General features: G+C 45.2%; 1 protein-coding gene across 1 annotated transcript; it reads right to left on the bottom strand.

Annotated features, from left to right (window-relative positions):
* Positions 1-6,535: 6,535 nt before the first annotated feature.
* On the bottom strand, positions 6,536-10,270 carry LOC131186291 (zinc finger protein 665-like). The gene is made up of 2 exons (XM_058159731.1): positions 10,047-10,270; positions 6,536-9,880 (listed from the first exon to the last, which is right to left on the bottom strand). The coding sequence occupies exons 1-2, from the start codon at positions 10,203-10,205 to the stop codon at positions 7,883-7,885; spliced, it is 2,157 nt and encodes a 718-aa protein (XP_058015714.1). The 5' UTR covers positions 10,206-10,270; the 3' UTR covers positions 6,536-7,882.
* Between the last annotated feature and the right edge of the window lie 6,580 nt (positions 10,271-16,850).

The raw sequence follows: 16,850 nt of genomic DNA, 5'->3' as shown, positions 1-16,850 counted from the left end.
AAGGAACGGGGAGGGTGGGGCACCTTTCCTGTGGAGGGACCGCCCCAAGGAGTCCTCTGGCCAATGGCCGCCGTCCCCAGAGCGACCAATCGACGCTCTCCATGTTCAGTCGGCGCCTGCGCGGTGATGAGTACCCTCTTGGTCAGGCACAGAGTGGCGTATGTGGGGGTGTGTGTCTCCCTTTGACCTTTAGGATCTCGTCTTCTCCCCCTTCCTCCCCCCCCCCATTTAGGCAGGGGGAGGTTGAGGGGCCCTTTTGTGCTGTGGCTTTTCCCCTCCCCACATTCGGGGGGGGGGTCTCTCTCTGCCTCCAGGCAGCGAACCAACTTCCCCCATCCATCCAACTTCCCCCCCCCAGACTCCTTTGCAAATCTGCAGGGGGGGGGGAAATCCCCTCCAGGACCCCCCCCCCTTAATATGTGGGGAAACACCCCCCCCCCGGTTCTGCTGGCGCCCTGAGGTCGAAGCTCCCTGCAATGGATCCTGCAAATGCAAAAACTGCAACTGTAATTCATGGGGGGGCGGGGTGGGTGGGTGGAGAAGCTGCTGTTTCTGCTGCCCCGCCAGCTGTGCCTGCAAAGGCCCTTCTTTGAACCAATGCAGCTGCTGCTCCTGAGCCCTGGCCACTGCTTTTTGTAACTTTGTTATATATATATAGAAAAGTTTTTATTGTTTTTACAACAAACATAAAAATCTCATCAATCCAATTACAACGTGTTGGTGGGGTGTTTACATATCTTCTTGTGCAATTTCAAAAAAAACCCTTCTCGTTCATCTGTCTTACATTGTCCAAGTCTCTTACTCATTCAATTTTTAATTATACAATAGTATTTTTTCTAATAACGTTATTCATTTCATTCTCCTAAATTAGTTTAACTCAAGTTCCTTCTCTTGACCTCTACCTTTTTAAACTCTTTTTCTAGTATCTCTTTCCTTCTAACCAGTGATAAAATAAATCCCATATTCTTCTTGTTCTCTAATTTCAAATGTCAGTTTACTCATCTTTGCACATTCCATCATCTTCCTAATAATTTCATCTTGCAACTTTGCTAAATCTCTTGTGCAGTAAAATACGATTTTTCAGGCTACAATAATTCCAGACAGGTGGGAATCTGCTGCCTTTGGAGGAACTGGGAAGGTTCTTTGTTGGCTTTTTAATGTTTGTTTGTTTTTTGCTCTGAAGCATGTGTAGTTGTGTAAATGTCATGCATGCGTATGTTCCCCACACTTGTAATCGTGTTAAATTTTGGGAGTCCAAGAATCTGAAGCATGGGGCCTAATTGGGGGGCCAGTTTGGAAAGGGGTGGGCAACAGCTTCTCCTTTATCATTCTCTGCCCGTTTTCAGGCAATGAAAGGTATATTAGCTCTTTTAACATGGCAGTCTACGCCTCTTTTTTAAGATTAAGAATGCTTGTTTTTCCCTTCTTGACTCTTTATTTCAGGGGTCTCCAACCTTGGCAACTTTAAGACTTGTGGACTTCAACTCCCAGAGTTCCTCAGCCAGAAAAGCTGGCTGAGGAACTCTGGGAGTTGAAGTCTGCAAGTCTTAAAATTGCCAAGGTTGGAGACCCCTGCTTTATTTGGTATGTGAGAACTTTTTTTTTAATAAAAATATTTTCTATTTTTTATATACATATTGTAAATGTACATTTTCTTATTCATAGATAATCATACATGTTCTCTCTAAAGAAAGCACAAAAATAAAACATTTTAATTTCATTTGGAGTTGCTCTTCTACCCTTTCTTTCCCTCCGTTTTACAACTAATCTTTTTCCTTTTCCTTCCCTCCTCCTCCTCCTTTCCTACCTTCTTTCTCCTCCTCTCCTTCCTCATACCTCCTTCCCTTTCCTCTCCCCCACTCCTCTTTCCCTCCTTTTTCACCTTCTCTCCTGCTATTGTCGCCTAACTTATCTTTATCTTCTTCACCTCCTCTATCTTGCCTTCTATTCCTCTCTTCTTTCTTTCTTCTTTGTTGTATGATATTTCCCTTGTTTGGTATCCGAGCAACTCCAATCTTTTGATAATATATACTTTCTTTTCAGTTTCTTTTCTATTTTACTCAATTTATCATTTCATAATTCTACATTTATATCTATAATCTTCTCTTCTTCTTCCCCCCAATCCCCCTTTTCCATTTACTCTGGCGATATCTGGGTTTCTATTTCTTCATAACCGTTTCTCTCATTTATTTTCCATTTATTAACACTATCATCTAATGTTGCATGGGCCAGGAGGCTGAAGATGATTGAGAATCAACAGCATAGAATGTCCAGAATCAACAGCATTAGAATCAACAGCACTTTATTGAGCATCAGACAAAGTTTATATAGTTTCTCTGTTTCTCATGTCTCACCTAACATACGTGTTACTTCATTATTGGTTAATTGGTCTCCAAGGCACAATAATTGGTTAGTAATTACATCATTGGCTTTTCGTGAGAATACGTGTTCATGCTAGAAAGCAAATGCAACAGTGTTTCAGGGCTATAACTTTGTTTCATCCTGTATTGTATATGCTGGGAATGCTGCTTAAATGAGGTTTGCCATCCAAGATAAGAGCGGTACCCACATTCCAAAATGCATACATGATGAATAGCAAAATGTTAGCCTTTCACAAACCCTTCAATCTTTTTCATCATTTCAGTTTATCTAACTTGCTTTTTCAGCAACTATTCTGAGTGTCTTTGAATACATTTGCAAACTTTCTTTTAAGAAAGACACAAACTCAGGTGGGAAAGACTGATGTAGCCCATATATTTATCCATTGTGGATTGTTATCTAGAATCAATATTCAATATTCAAATTCACAAGCAATCAGTGTATTTTATTGTTTCATCATTTGTTTACTGACACTGAATGTATGTATCATTTGTTTCTGTATCCTCTTAAAAGACATGACACCAACCCTTAATAAATGTTTTTGCTTTGCTTGAATTATTTCACGATCTGTATTTTCAGGTGGGCAAACCATTTGTAACAGTTAAGTCTCAAATTCAGGTAATCAAGTCCTTTTCAGTTCCCCACCAAAATTGGTGCCTGAGTTTGGAGATTAATAGAATAGAATAGAATAGAATTTTATTGGCCAAGTGTGATTGGACACACAAGGAATTTGTCTTGGTGCATATGCTCTCAGTGTACATAAAAGAAAAGATACGTTCATCAAGGTACAACATTTACAACACAATTGATGATCAATATATCAATATAAATCATAAGGATTGCCAGCAACAAGTTATAGTCATACAGTCATAAGTGGAAAGAGATTGGTGATGGGAACTATGAAACGATTAATAGTAGTGCAGATTCAGTAAATAGTCTGACAGTGTTGAGGGAATTATTTGTTTAGCAGAGTGATGGCCTTCGGGAAAAAACTGTTCTTGTGTCTAGTTGTTCTGGTGTGCAGTGCTCTATAGCGTCGTTTTGAGGGTAGGAGTTGAAACAGTTTATGTCCAGGATGCGAGGGATCTGCAAATATTTTCACGGCTCTCTTCTTGATTCGTGCAGTATACAGGTCCTCAATGGAAGGCAAGTTGGTAGCAATTATTAAGACATGATTTAAAACATTCAAACAATAATTAAAAGTAACAGGAAAAAGAACTTGGTGTTCTCATTTTCTCCCTGCTTCCCTTTCCTAAGAAGGGGCAAAATAATCATTTTCGCCCTTGCAATACAACTTTGATAAATTGGCTGCAAATAGAGGGAAGATTTTCTCAAGAGTCCAGGAGCCCTTCTGAAGACTGACTTACCTCTTGGATGACATCTTCACTCTGACAGTGACCGACAGTTTAGCCTACATGGATGAGGTCACAAAGTCATCAGAATTCCAATGGAGATGACAGGTGGCTACAAAAGCTCACCTGCTCCACCTTTTCTACACACAACATTGCCAGGCAAATGTCTGTAGTAGGTGACCAAACCAATAACTAAAGTGGCCCATTTCTGACAAAAGGTAGATTTTTGGAGGTAGACTGCCTCTGTCATGGGAAGCTCCACTCATTAACGTAGTTCTGGATGAACTTCCCATCACGTTCCCTTTTTTGTTGCTATTCTGTTTTGTTTTATTCCATCATCCCAGGTGAGCTCCTTCCATTATTTCTGCCTAGGTGCAGATACCTTTTTCTGAACACCTGGGTTCTTGAGATGGAAGTAGATCAGAGCTGCAGGTCTGCCAGACAGAAACGGGGCAGCAAAGGACAGGACTTTGTGCCATCTGCTGACCCTCAGGACTCTTAGCAGCTCAGCCACAGCCTTTCCTTGGAGTGCCCCTCCTAGCCTGCCTTCCTGCCAAGCAGGTGATGCACTGGTTCTCAAATTAGAGCCTCACAATAACCTGCCCATGTAGTCTGGCCAAGATGCTCTAGAACCTGAGGTATCTTGTCCAGCCAGCCCCGTAAATTTTGATTCAATTCACACACTATTCACTCCATAGGACGTACCAGCCATATTCAGATGTCAAGAGAAGAAAAGGAGAAGAGAAGAGAATAGCTTTATTGGCCAAGTGAGGAATTTGTCTTTGGTGCATATGTTCTCAAGTGTAAATAATAATAATAACAACAACAACAACAGGTACTCGGAAAATTATATATTTTAAAAAGGTACTTGGTTGATACCTAGGACACTGGCAGCAACCCGTATCAACCATCAGCACCAGTCAGTGGTATTTGTGACGCCTTTTTGAATGTTCCGTTGACTGAGTCTCATTTTAACGAATAAAAGAGATAATATTACAATGATGTCAGGGTTCCAATGGATGCCCTTATTAATAATAATAAATAAATGCATTCATCAAACACATTACAAAGTACATTCATCAAGAATCATAAGATACAACACTTAGTGAAATTCGTAGGATACCAAATATGCAATCAAATCATATTAGGGAACAAATAAAACAATATAAATCGTAAAGATGTAAGTGTGGTGGTGTTGAGAGGAGCTGGATTTCTGGGGATTTGCCTGTTGTCCAAGTCCAGCCTTTGTTACTTCCAGGTTGAGTCCAAGCTGGCCTTTAAGTTGCTTCCTCTCTTCCTGAAGGAGAATATGGAACCAGAAACTGCCCTGTCATAAAAATAGATTGTGGCCACGAAAGAGAAACCAAGAATTGTTCCATCTGCTCCAGTCAGCCACCATAATAAATACTGGGCCCAGTTTGAGCCCCTCAAATACTATTTCACAAGTTTCAGAGAAGGACAAGATGAATGATCTAATCCACCTGTTGTAGCAAAAAGTAAAGGTACCTTTTTACCAAATCATCTCAATTTACTGTCAAACTAGTTGAAACTGACTGAACTAAACGGCATCCACAACGTGTTCTTCCATAATGCATTGGGTGTAGAGTTTGATTGATGACTAACCTTCTAAATAAAACAAAATGGCAGGGACAAAATTTCTGCATGTAGCCTGTGTTGATTTTAAATCGACATTTATTTTATTTTATTTTTTTAAATTTATATCCCACCCTTCTCCGAAGACTCAGGGTGGCTTACATTGTGTAAGGCAATAGTTTCATCCATTGTATATTATATACAAAGTTTGATTCCATTTTGAGAGAGATCATTATGAGGAACTTGGAAAATGCAGTAGAGTTTTTCTCATTCAGCAGTATATGGAACGTGCTAACCCTCCTCTTCAGAAAAGTCTCGCAGGGCTGTATTTGGACCTCCATCTTCTTTAAGGAGCCCCTCCACTCGACAGGTCAGCTGACCATCTCCTAAAGACCTGCCTCAGTCCCTGTGTCCAGATGTACTTCTCCTATATACTGAGAATCTGGTTAGTATCTCACAAAGCTTTGTTGGTCTTAAGAGAGTCTCTTGTAGTGATTTCTGCTGGAAGACAAGGGAACCATTCAGGGAAGCCAATTGACTAGTTTCAGATAACGGGATGGTCTTACATGGTATTAATATTTGGCAAATGCCATATAGATTATATCAAACAATGGCAGGGAGGAGCCCTTTCACACCTGAAACAATGAAAGCCAAATTAGCCCTGGTCTCAGGTCCTGCTGTCTGGAGGGGCATTGGAGAGGTGGACAAATGGACAATACGATTCTGTGGGCATCTGTTGATGGGAAATGACAGGTGATGAAGACCAGAGAAACCTGGAGCCGGTTTCATCCCTGGGCCAGATGTACTTCTCCTCCTATATGCTGAGAATCTGGCTAGTATCTCACAAAGCTTTGTTGGCCTTAAGAGAGTTTAAGGACTTGCCTCTCTTTTCTGCCGAAGGAAGTAGAACTCTCTGGACGATTGGCATTTCAAAAAGAATTTCTTATTGAGAAAGTAATAGCAAGACAAAAAAAGCAGGATCTGAGGATTCCCGCGCAATTCCTTCAGATTAAAACAGATAAGATATCCCACCCTCACTCCGGTGTAGGATAAGCCAATCTGCAGGCGTGAAGTTGTTTTGAGAACTGCAGGCTGAGAAAGCAATAAGTTGTTGTTCCCTTGCTGGAGGCTCTGGTGCTGAGACTTAACAGATGGCCCTCAATTCAATCCCTCCCCCCCACTTTTGTTCCTAAGAAGGAAAAGAAAGTGCAGGATAGGCAGGAAAAGGGTTATACAGCAAGGAAGGTACCCAGGCCTCCCCCCTCCCCCACCTGAATGGCAGCATCCCAATAAGCATCTATGGAACCCGAAAGTCCCTTGTAGCTGTTTCTGCTGGAAGACAACGGGACCATTCAGGGAAGCCAACTGACAAAGAGTTTCAGATCTCTGGGGATGGTCTTACATATTGATATAACCCATATGAATTATATCAAAGAATGAAGGCCAAATTAGCCCTAGTGTCAGGTGCTGCCATATGGAGGGGCATTGGGGAGGCAGACAAATGGACAATATGATTGCACGTGATGGGAAATAAGAAGGGGGGAAATGACAGGCAATGAAGACCAGAGAAATGCGGAACCAGTTTGTACCACAGGCATCTTTTGCTCCATTCCGATGAAATCGAGGGTCTTTCTTTCCTAAGGGACCAGGTTGGGGCAGGTCTGACGCCTGGATTCTGCCACAGCACAATTGTTTGAATTAGACACAGAGCTGGCAGGTCATTTAAAGGCACCTTTACAGTAATATAGCAAAAGAGGTTTCTCTTAATGAAAAAAAGAGTGAAGGACAGACTCAGGTTTCATTTTACACTCCATACAGTAAGAAAAGTACAAAACAGTTGATTGTGTGGAAGAAATCCTGCTCAGTTACATCAAGGACATGGGCAGTTAAGTTAAACATCCCATAATATTAAGCATAACTATTGAAAAGGTCATTGTGTGAAAAGGAGAACGTTTGCATGGGAAAAGGAATCACATACATCTGTTGTGAAAAGGTACAATTTCAGCCAGCATGTACAATTGAAAAAGTTCTTTATTTTGAAGTTAGAAAGTTGAGGGGGGGATAGAACCTGATTCCAAGCAAAAACCAGTGGATTACCAATCATATACGGAGGTAGAGAGTAAAGAGAAAAAAGAAGAAAAAAAGGAAAAACACAGTGGAGTGATAGAAAGGATGGAAAACCCAGGTACAGAGTAGGAGATACAAGAAACATACCCAAGATCCAAAAAGAACTCAAATCCTTATATATGAACAAACGCTCAACAGACAGGGTGATGTTGAAATACTAATACACGAAGGTATAAATGATACAGCTGCAATTACTGAAACATGGTGGGATGAAGCTCATGACTGGGTTGGATGGATTGATTTGTAATTGAGTGACACAATGGGTGGTCCTTAATGGTAAAACATCTACATGGAGGGAAGGAAGCAGTGGGGTACCACAGGATTATATTTTAGGCCCAGTACTCTTCAATATCTTATTAAATGACTTAAATGAGGGAATAGTAGACTCATCAAATGTGTAGGTAATACTAAGAGGGTAGCAATAGCCAACACTAAATTACAGGCTCAAGATCCATATTCCCAAAAACTAACACTTTTGGTTTTGGTGGAAAAACAATTTTAGGGTGATTATAGGGTTCCTCTGCAGTGTGGCATTGGTGTTTCTTACTTCCAGAGTGGATTCTTTCATGTATGTAAAGGTTCCCTCTCTGAATGAACCTCTTTCCACACTCCAGACATTGATACGGTTTTTCTCCTGTGTGGATTCTTTGATGTATATAAAGGTTGCCTCTTTGATTGAAGCTCTTTCCACACTCCAGACATTTATATGGTTTTTCTCCTGAGTGGATTCTTTGGTGGGAAGAGAGGGTTTTCTTTGAAGAGAAATCCTTGCCACAATCCAGGCATTGAAATGGTTTTTCTCCTGAGTGGATTCTTTGATGTATGTAAAGGCTTCCCCTCAGATCGAAGCTCTTTCCACACTGCAGACATTTAAATGGTTTTTCTCCTGAGTGGATTCTATGATGTGAATCAAGGGTTCTCTTGGAAGAGAAAGCCTTGCCACAATCAAGGCATTGATATGGTTTTTCTCCTGAGTGGATTCTTTGATGTACGCAGAGGTTTCCTCTCTGAGTGAAGCCCTTTCCACACTCCAGACATTTATAAGGTTTTGCTCCTGTGTGAATCATTTCATGTCTATCCAGGTCTCTTCTTGTACTGAAGCTGTTTCCACATTCGAGGCATTTATAGAGTTTTTCTCCAGTATGTATTTTTTTATGACACTGGAGGCCTGAAGCCCCAGTAAAGCTCTTTCCACACTCCAGACATTCATATGGTTTTTCTCCTAAGTGGATTTTTTGATGTGTGTAAAGGTTTCCTCTCCAATTGAAACTCTTTCCACACTCCAGACATTTAAATGGTTTCTCTCCCATGTGAATTCTTTGATGTCTCTCATGGCTGCTCCTTTGACGGAAGCTCTTTGCACACTCAAAGCATTTATAAGGTTTTTCTCTTGTGTGGATTCGTAGATGTTGATCAAGATCTGCTCTTCGACTGAAGTTCTTTCCACACTCAAAGCATTTATGTGGGTTTTCAACTGAGTGGTTTTTTAGATGGTTTTCAAAATGTCCATTTGTTATGAAGGATTTTTCACATTCCGGACATTGATATTTCTTCTCTCCTCTGTGGATGCTTAGGTGCCTTTGAAAATATCCATTTGTTTTGTAGGATTTTTCACAGTCCGGGCACTGATATTCCTTTCGCCCCTCCTGGATTCTTTGGGGGTTGCCGGGTTTTCTGAAGGATCCTCCGCCCTCCAGGCATTTATTCGGTTTCTCTCTCCAGTGGATTCTTCTATGTCTATAAAGGCTGCTGCTCTGACTGAAGCTCTTTCCACACTCCAGGCATTTATTCGGTTTTTCTCCTGTGTGGATTCTTTGGTGTTTCTCATGGGTGCTTCTCTGACTGAAGCTCTTCCCACACTCGAAGCACTTATAAGGTTTTTCTCCCGTGTGGATCCTTTCATGTACATAAAGGCTGCTCCTGTGACTGAAGTTCTTTCCACACTCCAGGCATTTATACGGTTTTTCTCCTGAGTGGATCCTTCGATGCTGATTAAGATCTGCTCTTCGGCTGAAGTTCTTTCCACACTCAAAGCATTTATGTGGGTTTCCAACTGAGTGGATTTTTAGATGCCTTTTAAGAAGGTCGTTTCTTTTGAAGGTTTTTCCACATACCAGACATTCGTATTTCTTTCCTCCCTCCTGGATCCTCGGGGGCCTCCCGGGTCTTCCGAAGGAGCCTCCGCCCTCCAGGACCGTCTCGGGGTCTCCGCCCGTTTCCTCCTCCCCGCATCGCCCTCCAGGCAGCCGCCTTTCCCGGGCTCCCCCTGGGCTCATCCCTCCGGCAGCCCCGGAGCCCCCCGGCCTTTCCCCGCCGTCTCCCGGGGAAGCCGCGCCGGGACCGGGCAGGGCTGCTCCGCGGGGCCCGCTCTCCTCCTCCTCCTCTCGGGCGGCGCTTCCTTCCTTCCCCCGCCGGGCTCCTCCGTCCTCCTGCAGGGGAGAGAAAGAGAGAGGCGGGTCAGGGCTGCGTCCCCTTCCCCGCAGGGGAGGCCCAGGCCGAAGCCTCCGCCTCTCACGGGCCTCCCTCCCAGGACTCCCTTGTCCGAAGAGCCCCCCGCCCCCCCGGGTGCGACTCCCAGCAGTCCCCGCGCCATACCTGCATCCAGGCACTTCCGTCGGCAAACTGGGACAACTTCCGACGCACGTCTGATTGCGTATTTGTGGGCGTGGCCGCTTCCTCTCCTCTCCTGTAGCTCCCGTATATTTGTCCGAATGCTGAACGTGGGAAGAAAACTTTCTCGGTGCATATTTGCATGCGGCGGCCTTCTACGCCATCCCATTGGCGGGATCGCTTTGTGACTCCGCCCCTCGCTGGACTGGCGCTTGACGCTTCGAGTCTGGGCTCCACCCCCCTTTGGCTCCGCCCCTCCGCTATTGGCTCTTCCCATCCGCTCCCTTCGCCCTCTTCCCTGCGGCTCTTCCAATGCGGTCTCTCCCCCCCCCCACAATCTGGCCCGTGTTCGAGGCGGGGCTGCTCTGATTCTCGCCCCCCCCCACAAAGCGCCTAAGGAGGGTACATGGCGGGGGCCCCTGCATGTTGGGCCGCGTACCCCACCTTTCTCTGCCCTTCTACCCTCTGGTGCCCCATCCCTGCCCTTCTTCTTAAGCCCCCACCCTTTTCCTCCCCACTTCCTGCCCTTCTATTCCTTCCCCCACCCTTCTATTACAGGGGTCTCAACCTTTGTCCTTTAAGCCTTGCGAACTTCAACTCCCAGAGTTCCTGGCTGAGGGACTCTGGGAGTTGAAGTCCACAAGCCTTAAAGGGACCAAGGTTGGAGACCCCTGTTCTATTAAGCTGTGCAGTATTTTGTTTTGGCAGCATCTCTTCGAGGAAGGCTGGATTTTATCTTCCGGCCTTAGATCGCTGGATGAGAAATGATGCCGGAAGTTCAAAACTCAGGGGGAGAATTTCTACGTCCTCAAACTTGGCACCATCTCACAATGCTTTCTTTCGCTGAAAATCGCCCTTGGCAGCAATAATAGAGAGAGCGGACTTCGATGTTTATTTATTTATTTATTTTGTCACAACAATATATGTAGTATTATTACTATATAAGATTGTATAGTATATAAACATATATATGAGTACAGAAGCAGGGCAAAAAGAGTGGGCAGTGGGCCAGGAGCTGCATCAAGGAGACTTTAGTGGATCTTCCCTAAACAGAAGTGGGCTACCTCCAAAAATCTGCCTTTTTGCACAAAAAGGTGAAAAATGGGTAACTTTAGTGATTGGTTTGGTCGCCTCCTACAGACAGTTGTCTGGCATTGGTGGATGTAAAAAAGATGGAGGAGGTGAGCTTTGATAGGCACCTGTCATCTCCATCGGAATTCTGATGGCTTTATGACCTCATCCATGCAGGCTAAACTGCCAGTTCCTCTCAGTTGTCAGAGTGAAGATGCCTTCCAAGAGGTTAGTCAGTTTTCAGAAAGGGTCTTGGGCTCTGGGAAATCTTCCCTTTATTTGTAGCCAATTTATACAACTTGTATTCCAAGGGCAAAAAGGCCAATTTTTCTACTTTATTTCCCTTCTTAGGAAAGGGAGGTTGGGTGAAGATGTGCTCCAGAGCAGGGGTCACCAACCGTTCGGATCTCAGGGACCACTAAATTCATAATTTTAAATCCCGTGGACCACTAATATAATCTGCCCGATGACTGGGTGGGCGTGGCAAGGTGGTCATGTGACCGGGTGGGTGTGGCCAACTCAATATCACTTATGTCGAGGGGCACCTTGCCAACCTCTACTCGCTACTCCCCGCCTGCCCGTTTTGGGCTCCTTAGGGTCCCAACGGGAAGTAGTTGTTGGAGCTAAGCAGCCACCATGTGAAAGAGTTGGCAAAACAGTTGCCTTAGCTCAAATTGGATCTGCACAAGGAGGATCAGCAGAAGCACCTCACTGAGGACTAGGAGCATAGGCTTTCAAAGCAGAGGGAAGACCTGCGGGAGTGCAAGGCCAGGTATCGGTGCCTAGCAGCTCAGTGGGCTGAGATGGTCAGCCAGTTCCAGGCCATGATGCAGTCCCACTGGAACAAGGTCCTCTGGCTCTTCGCCACCAGTGGCCCTTCCCTCCTGTCTTCGCCCGAAGCCCGATACCAGGAGGCTGAAGCAGACCCCAAGTTGGAATTTCTGCCCCCCTTCCTACCCACACAAAGACCCCAAAGGGGGAGACTCTCTGCAGCAACACAAACGTTCCTTGCACGTATCCAGCCCAGGGGCCGTAGGATCGCTGAGGATCGTGAGGATCGCTGATTTAGCTCAATATAAAAAAATGCAAATAATTTTTCTGGGGACCACCAAAATTTTCTCACAGACCACCAGTGGTCCACGGACCACCAGTTGGTGACCGCTGCTCCAGAGAACACCCAGCTCCCTTCCTTGTTCCTTTTAATTAGTGCTTGATAGTTTTTAATCATATAGGATTGTTGTTTCTAAACCCAGGCACTCCCACTTTGGAGTGGAGCTGAATTACGCCACTGTGGGAGACTTTTACCTTTGTAAAGGGGCTTCTTTGCCCACCTGAAAATACAAACACAAATCACCAAGTAACTTAAGCAAAACAAAAATTGTTGATTAAGGGGGCGGGTCATGTTTTTTTCACAAGGCAAAGAAATATAATATTCAGTACAAGTGTGAGACATCAGCAAGCAAATGATCAAACTGTAATTCCCTCAATGGACAATAATGGCTGCAAAAGTTGATGGAGTTAGCAGAGGTAGCTAAACGGACTGATTAAAGAAAAGAACGTAATTTTGTTTCTGCTTGGAAACCACTTTTTGACTTTGTGCGTAAGGTGGAAAAAATCCAAAACTTTGATTTTGGGTTTTGCCAATTAAATTTGATGTTAGAAGCAGTGGTGGGATTCAAATTTTTTAACAGCCGGTTCTGTGGTATTTTGGGGTGTGGCTTGGTGGTCATGTGACTGGGTGAGCGAGCCTAGCTGCTCATGTGCCCGGGTGGCCATGGCTATGGGCATAGAAACTACTCAGAGGGCTAAAAAAAGTCATTTCTGACTGGTCCTCGCACTTATGACCATCCTCACATTTATGCCCATTGCAGCATTTTTAACAACCATGTCACTCATTTCACAACTGCTTCTCTTCACCGCGGTTACAAGATAGGGCGCAAAATGTAAAATGTGAAGACAGTTGTAGATGGAAGGACCGGTCAAAAGTGTGAGGACAGGTCAAAAGTGTGAGAACCTGTCAGAAATCACTTTTTTCAGCCGTCTGGGTAGTCCCTATGCACATAACAAACGGTTCGGCCGAACCGCCTAGAACCAGCAGAATCCCACCACTGGTTAGAAAGTATATTATATAAAAGTAAAAAGTTGAAGTGTTATTTATTCTACTGCATCAAAAGGAGTCAAGGAAATTAATGCTTTTCCCTCTACCCTACACTTTTCTCTCCTCTATTTTATCTTTGCTTGTATTTTTCTTTATAGTTTTATTTTATGCTATGATAAACTAATAAAAAATTTAAAACACAAACAATAAAACGCATTGATCGATTGTGAAGTTTGAACAGCAGAAAACATTGATTCCAGATAAAACTCCACACATGACAAATTTCCCAGCTGGGTTTGTCTTTCTTGAAAATTGCAGATGTATTCAAAGACACTCGGAATACTCTGTTATGTAATTGCTGAAAAAGCAACTTCTCACATACCATATAAAGAAGGGACAAACATGCATTTTTAAATTAAAAAAAAAGTGGTGTAGATTGTAGGTGTGTAGATCTTAAAAGGGCTAATGTATCATTTTAAATTAGCGATGGTGCTTAAAATTTAAGGCAACAGGATCCCTCACTCAGTTTAATTTGCTGTGAATTAACTTGCTTTCTTAGACTGCCTCAATCTTTTCTGTTCTAGGCCCTTTCTCAAGGGTTTTTCTTGCTGGGGGAACAGTTGGTTATATAAAGAGAGGCACAGAATCATCATCACATGACGAATTAGCACTTTATAAAACTTTAGTAAGGCCACACCTGAATACTACATTCAATTTCGGTCATGTTACAAAAAATTGTTGAGACTTTGGAAAAAATACAGACAAGAGCAACTAGGATGGTTAAGGGCCTGGAGACTGCAGCATATGGGGAATGGCATTTCTGATTTTTCTCCTGTGTGAATCATTTGATGTCTATAGACGTCCTCTTATATTGAAACACACTACATATTCCACGCAATTGTAGGGTTTCTCTCGAGTGTCGATTCTTTGACGCACGTAAAGGTTTCCTCTCTGATTGAAGCTCTTTCCTCACTGCAGTCATTTATGTGGTTTTTCTCCTGAGTGGATTCTTTGATGTGAATGAAGGCTTCTCTTTGAGGAGAAACCCTTGTCACAATCCAGGCACTGATATGGTTTGTCCCTTGAGTGGATTCTATGATGTTTGTAAAGGCTTCCCTTCCAATTGAAGCTCTTTCCACACTCCGGACATTTATGTGGTTTTTCTCCTGTGTGAATCATTTCATGTCTATCCAGGTCTCTCCTCGTACTGAAGCTGTTTCCACATTCGAGGCATTTATAGGGTTTCTCTCCAGTATGGACTTTTTTATGATGATAGAGGCCCGAACCCTCAGTAAAGGTCTTTCCACACTCCTGGCATTCATATGGTTTTTCTCCCAGGTGAATTTTTTATTTATTTATTTATTTATTTTTCATATTTATATACCGCCCTATCTCCCTAGGGACTCAGGGCGGTTCACAGGCAATTAAAAATACATATAAATACAAACCAAAATGACAGTTAAAAAACTTATTCTATAGCCAAATTATTAAAAACAATATAAATAATAAAAACCCATTTAAAACCAATAAATTTAAAATCTAATCCAGTCCCGCGCAGATAAATAAATATGTTTTAAGCTCGCGACGAAAGGTTCGGAGGTCCGGAAGTTGACGAAGTCCTGGAGGGAGTTCGTTCCAGAGGGTGGGAGCCCCCACAGAGAAGGCCCTTCCCCTGGGTGTCGCCAGATGACACTGCCTAGCTGACGGCACCCTGAGGAGTCCCTCTCTGTGAGAGCGCACGGGTCGGTGAGAGGTATTCGGTAGCAGTAGGCGGTCCCGTAAATAGCCCGGCCCTATGCCATGGAGCGCTTTAAAGATTGTCACCAACACCTTGAAGCGCACCCGGAAGGCCACAGGTAGCCAGTGCAGTCTGCGCAGGATAGGTGTCACGTGGGAGCCACGAGGGGCTCCCTCTATCACCCGTGCAGCTGCATTCTGGACTAACTGGAGCCTCCGGGTGCCCCTCAAGGGGAGCCCCATGTAGAGAGCATTGCAGTAATCCAGGCGAGACGTCACGAGTGCGTGAGTGACCGTGCATAGGGCATCCCGGTCCAGAAAGGGGCGCAGCTGGCGCACCAGGCAAACCTGGTGGAAAGCTCTCCTGGAGACGGCCGTCAAATGGTCTTCAAAAGACAGCCGTTCATCCAGGAGGACGCCCAGGTTGCGCACCCTCTCCATCAGGGCCAATGACTCGCCCCCAACAGTCAGCCGAGGACTCAGCTGACTGTACCGGGATGCCGGCATCCACAGCCACTCTGTCTTGGAGGGATTGAGCTTGAGCCTGTTTCTCCCCATCCAGACCCGTACGGCTTCCAAACACCGGGGCAGCACTTCGATAGCTTCATTGGGGTGGCCCGGTGTGGAAAAGTACAGCTGGGTGTCATCAGCGTACAGCTGGTACCTCACATCGAAGCCACTGATGATCTCACCCAGCGGCTTCATATAGATGTTGAACAGAAGGCGAGAGAATCGGCCCTCGGCACCCCACAAGTGAGGCACCTCGGGCCGACCTCTGCCCCCTGTCAACACCGTCTGCGACCGGTCGGAGAGATAGGAGGAGAACCACCGATAAGCGGTGCCTCCACTCCCAATCCCTCCAACCGGCGCAGCAGGATACCATGGTCGATGGTATCGAAAGCCGCTGAGAGGTCTAATAGGACCAGGGCAGAGGAACAACCCCTATCCCTGGCCCTCCAGAGATCATCCACCAACACGACCAAAGCCGTCTCCGTGCTGTAGCCGGGCCGGAAACCGGACTGGAACGGGTCTAGATAGACAGTTTCATCCAGGTGCAGGGGAAACTGATATGCCACCATACTCTCTACAACCTTCGCCGCGAAGCGAAGGTTGGAGACCGGACGATAATTACCTAAAACAGCCGGGTCCAGGGAAGGCTTCTTGAGGAGGAGCCTCACCACCGCCTCTTTCAAGGCGGCCGGAAACACTCCCTCCAACAAGGAAGCACTCGTAATCGCCTGGAGCCAGCCTCGTGTCACCTCCTGAGTGGCCAGCACCAACCAGGAGGGGCACGGGTCCAGTAAACACGTGGTGGCATTCAGCCTACCCAACAACCTGTCCATGTCCTCGGGAGCCACAGGGTCAAACTCATCCCAGACAATATCACCAAGACCACCCTCAGACGCCTCATCTGAATCGCCACAATCTTGGTCCAGACCGTCCTTCAGCTGAACGATTTTATCGTATAGATAACCGTTAAACTCCTCAGCACGTCCCTGCAACGGGTCATCCCGCTCCCCCTGGTGAAGGAGGGAACGGGTCACCCGAAACAGGGCGGCTGGGCGGTTATCTGCCGACGCAATGAGGGAGGAGGCGTAGCAACGCCTCGCTTCCCTCAGTGCCACTAGGTAGGTCCTAGTATAGGACCTAACTAGTGTCCGATCAGCCTCTAAACGGCTAGACCTCCAGGAGCTCTCTAGGCGTCTTCTCCGGCGTTTCAATACCCTCAGCTCCTCGGAGAACCAAGGAGCCGGTTGGGATCTGCGCCGGGTCAGAGGCCGCAGAGGCACGACACGGTCTAAAGCCCCAGCCGCAGCCCGTTGCCAGGCTGCGGCTAGTTCCTCTGCTGTGCCGTGAGCCAGACCCTCAGGAAGTGGCCCAAG

The sequence above is a fragment of the Ahaetulla prasina genome, chromosome 16, assembly GCF_028640845.1.
Source record: "Ahaetulla prasina isolate Xishuangbanna chromosome 16, ASM2864084v1, whole genome shotgun sequence".
Classification (NCBI taxonomy): domain Eukaryota; kingdom Metazoa; phylum Chordata; class Lepidosauria; order Squamata; family Colubridae; genus Ahaetulla; species Ahaetulla prasina.
Note: the sequence above shows the minus strand (reverse complement) of the source record. Positions and strands in the feature narration are given on the sequence as shown.

Bases quoted from the DNA above. Each gene is read 5' to 3' on its own strand.
- LOC131186291 (XM_058159731.1), bottom strand. From the start codon at position 10,205: ATGCAAATATGCACCGAGAAAGTTTTCTTCCCACGTTCAGCATTCGGA. The intron at 9,881-10,046 runs GTATGGCGCGGG...TCTCCCCTGCAG, and splicing joins ACGGAAGTGCCTGGATGCAG to GAGGACGGAGGAGCCCGGCG.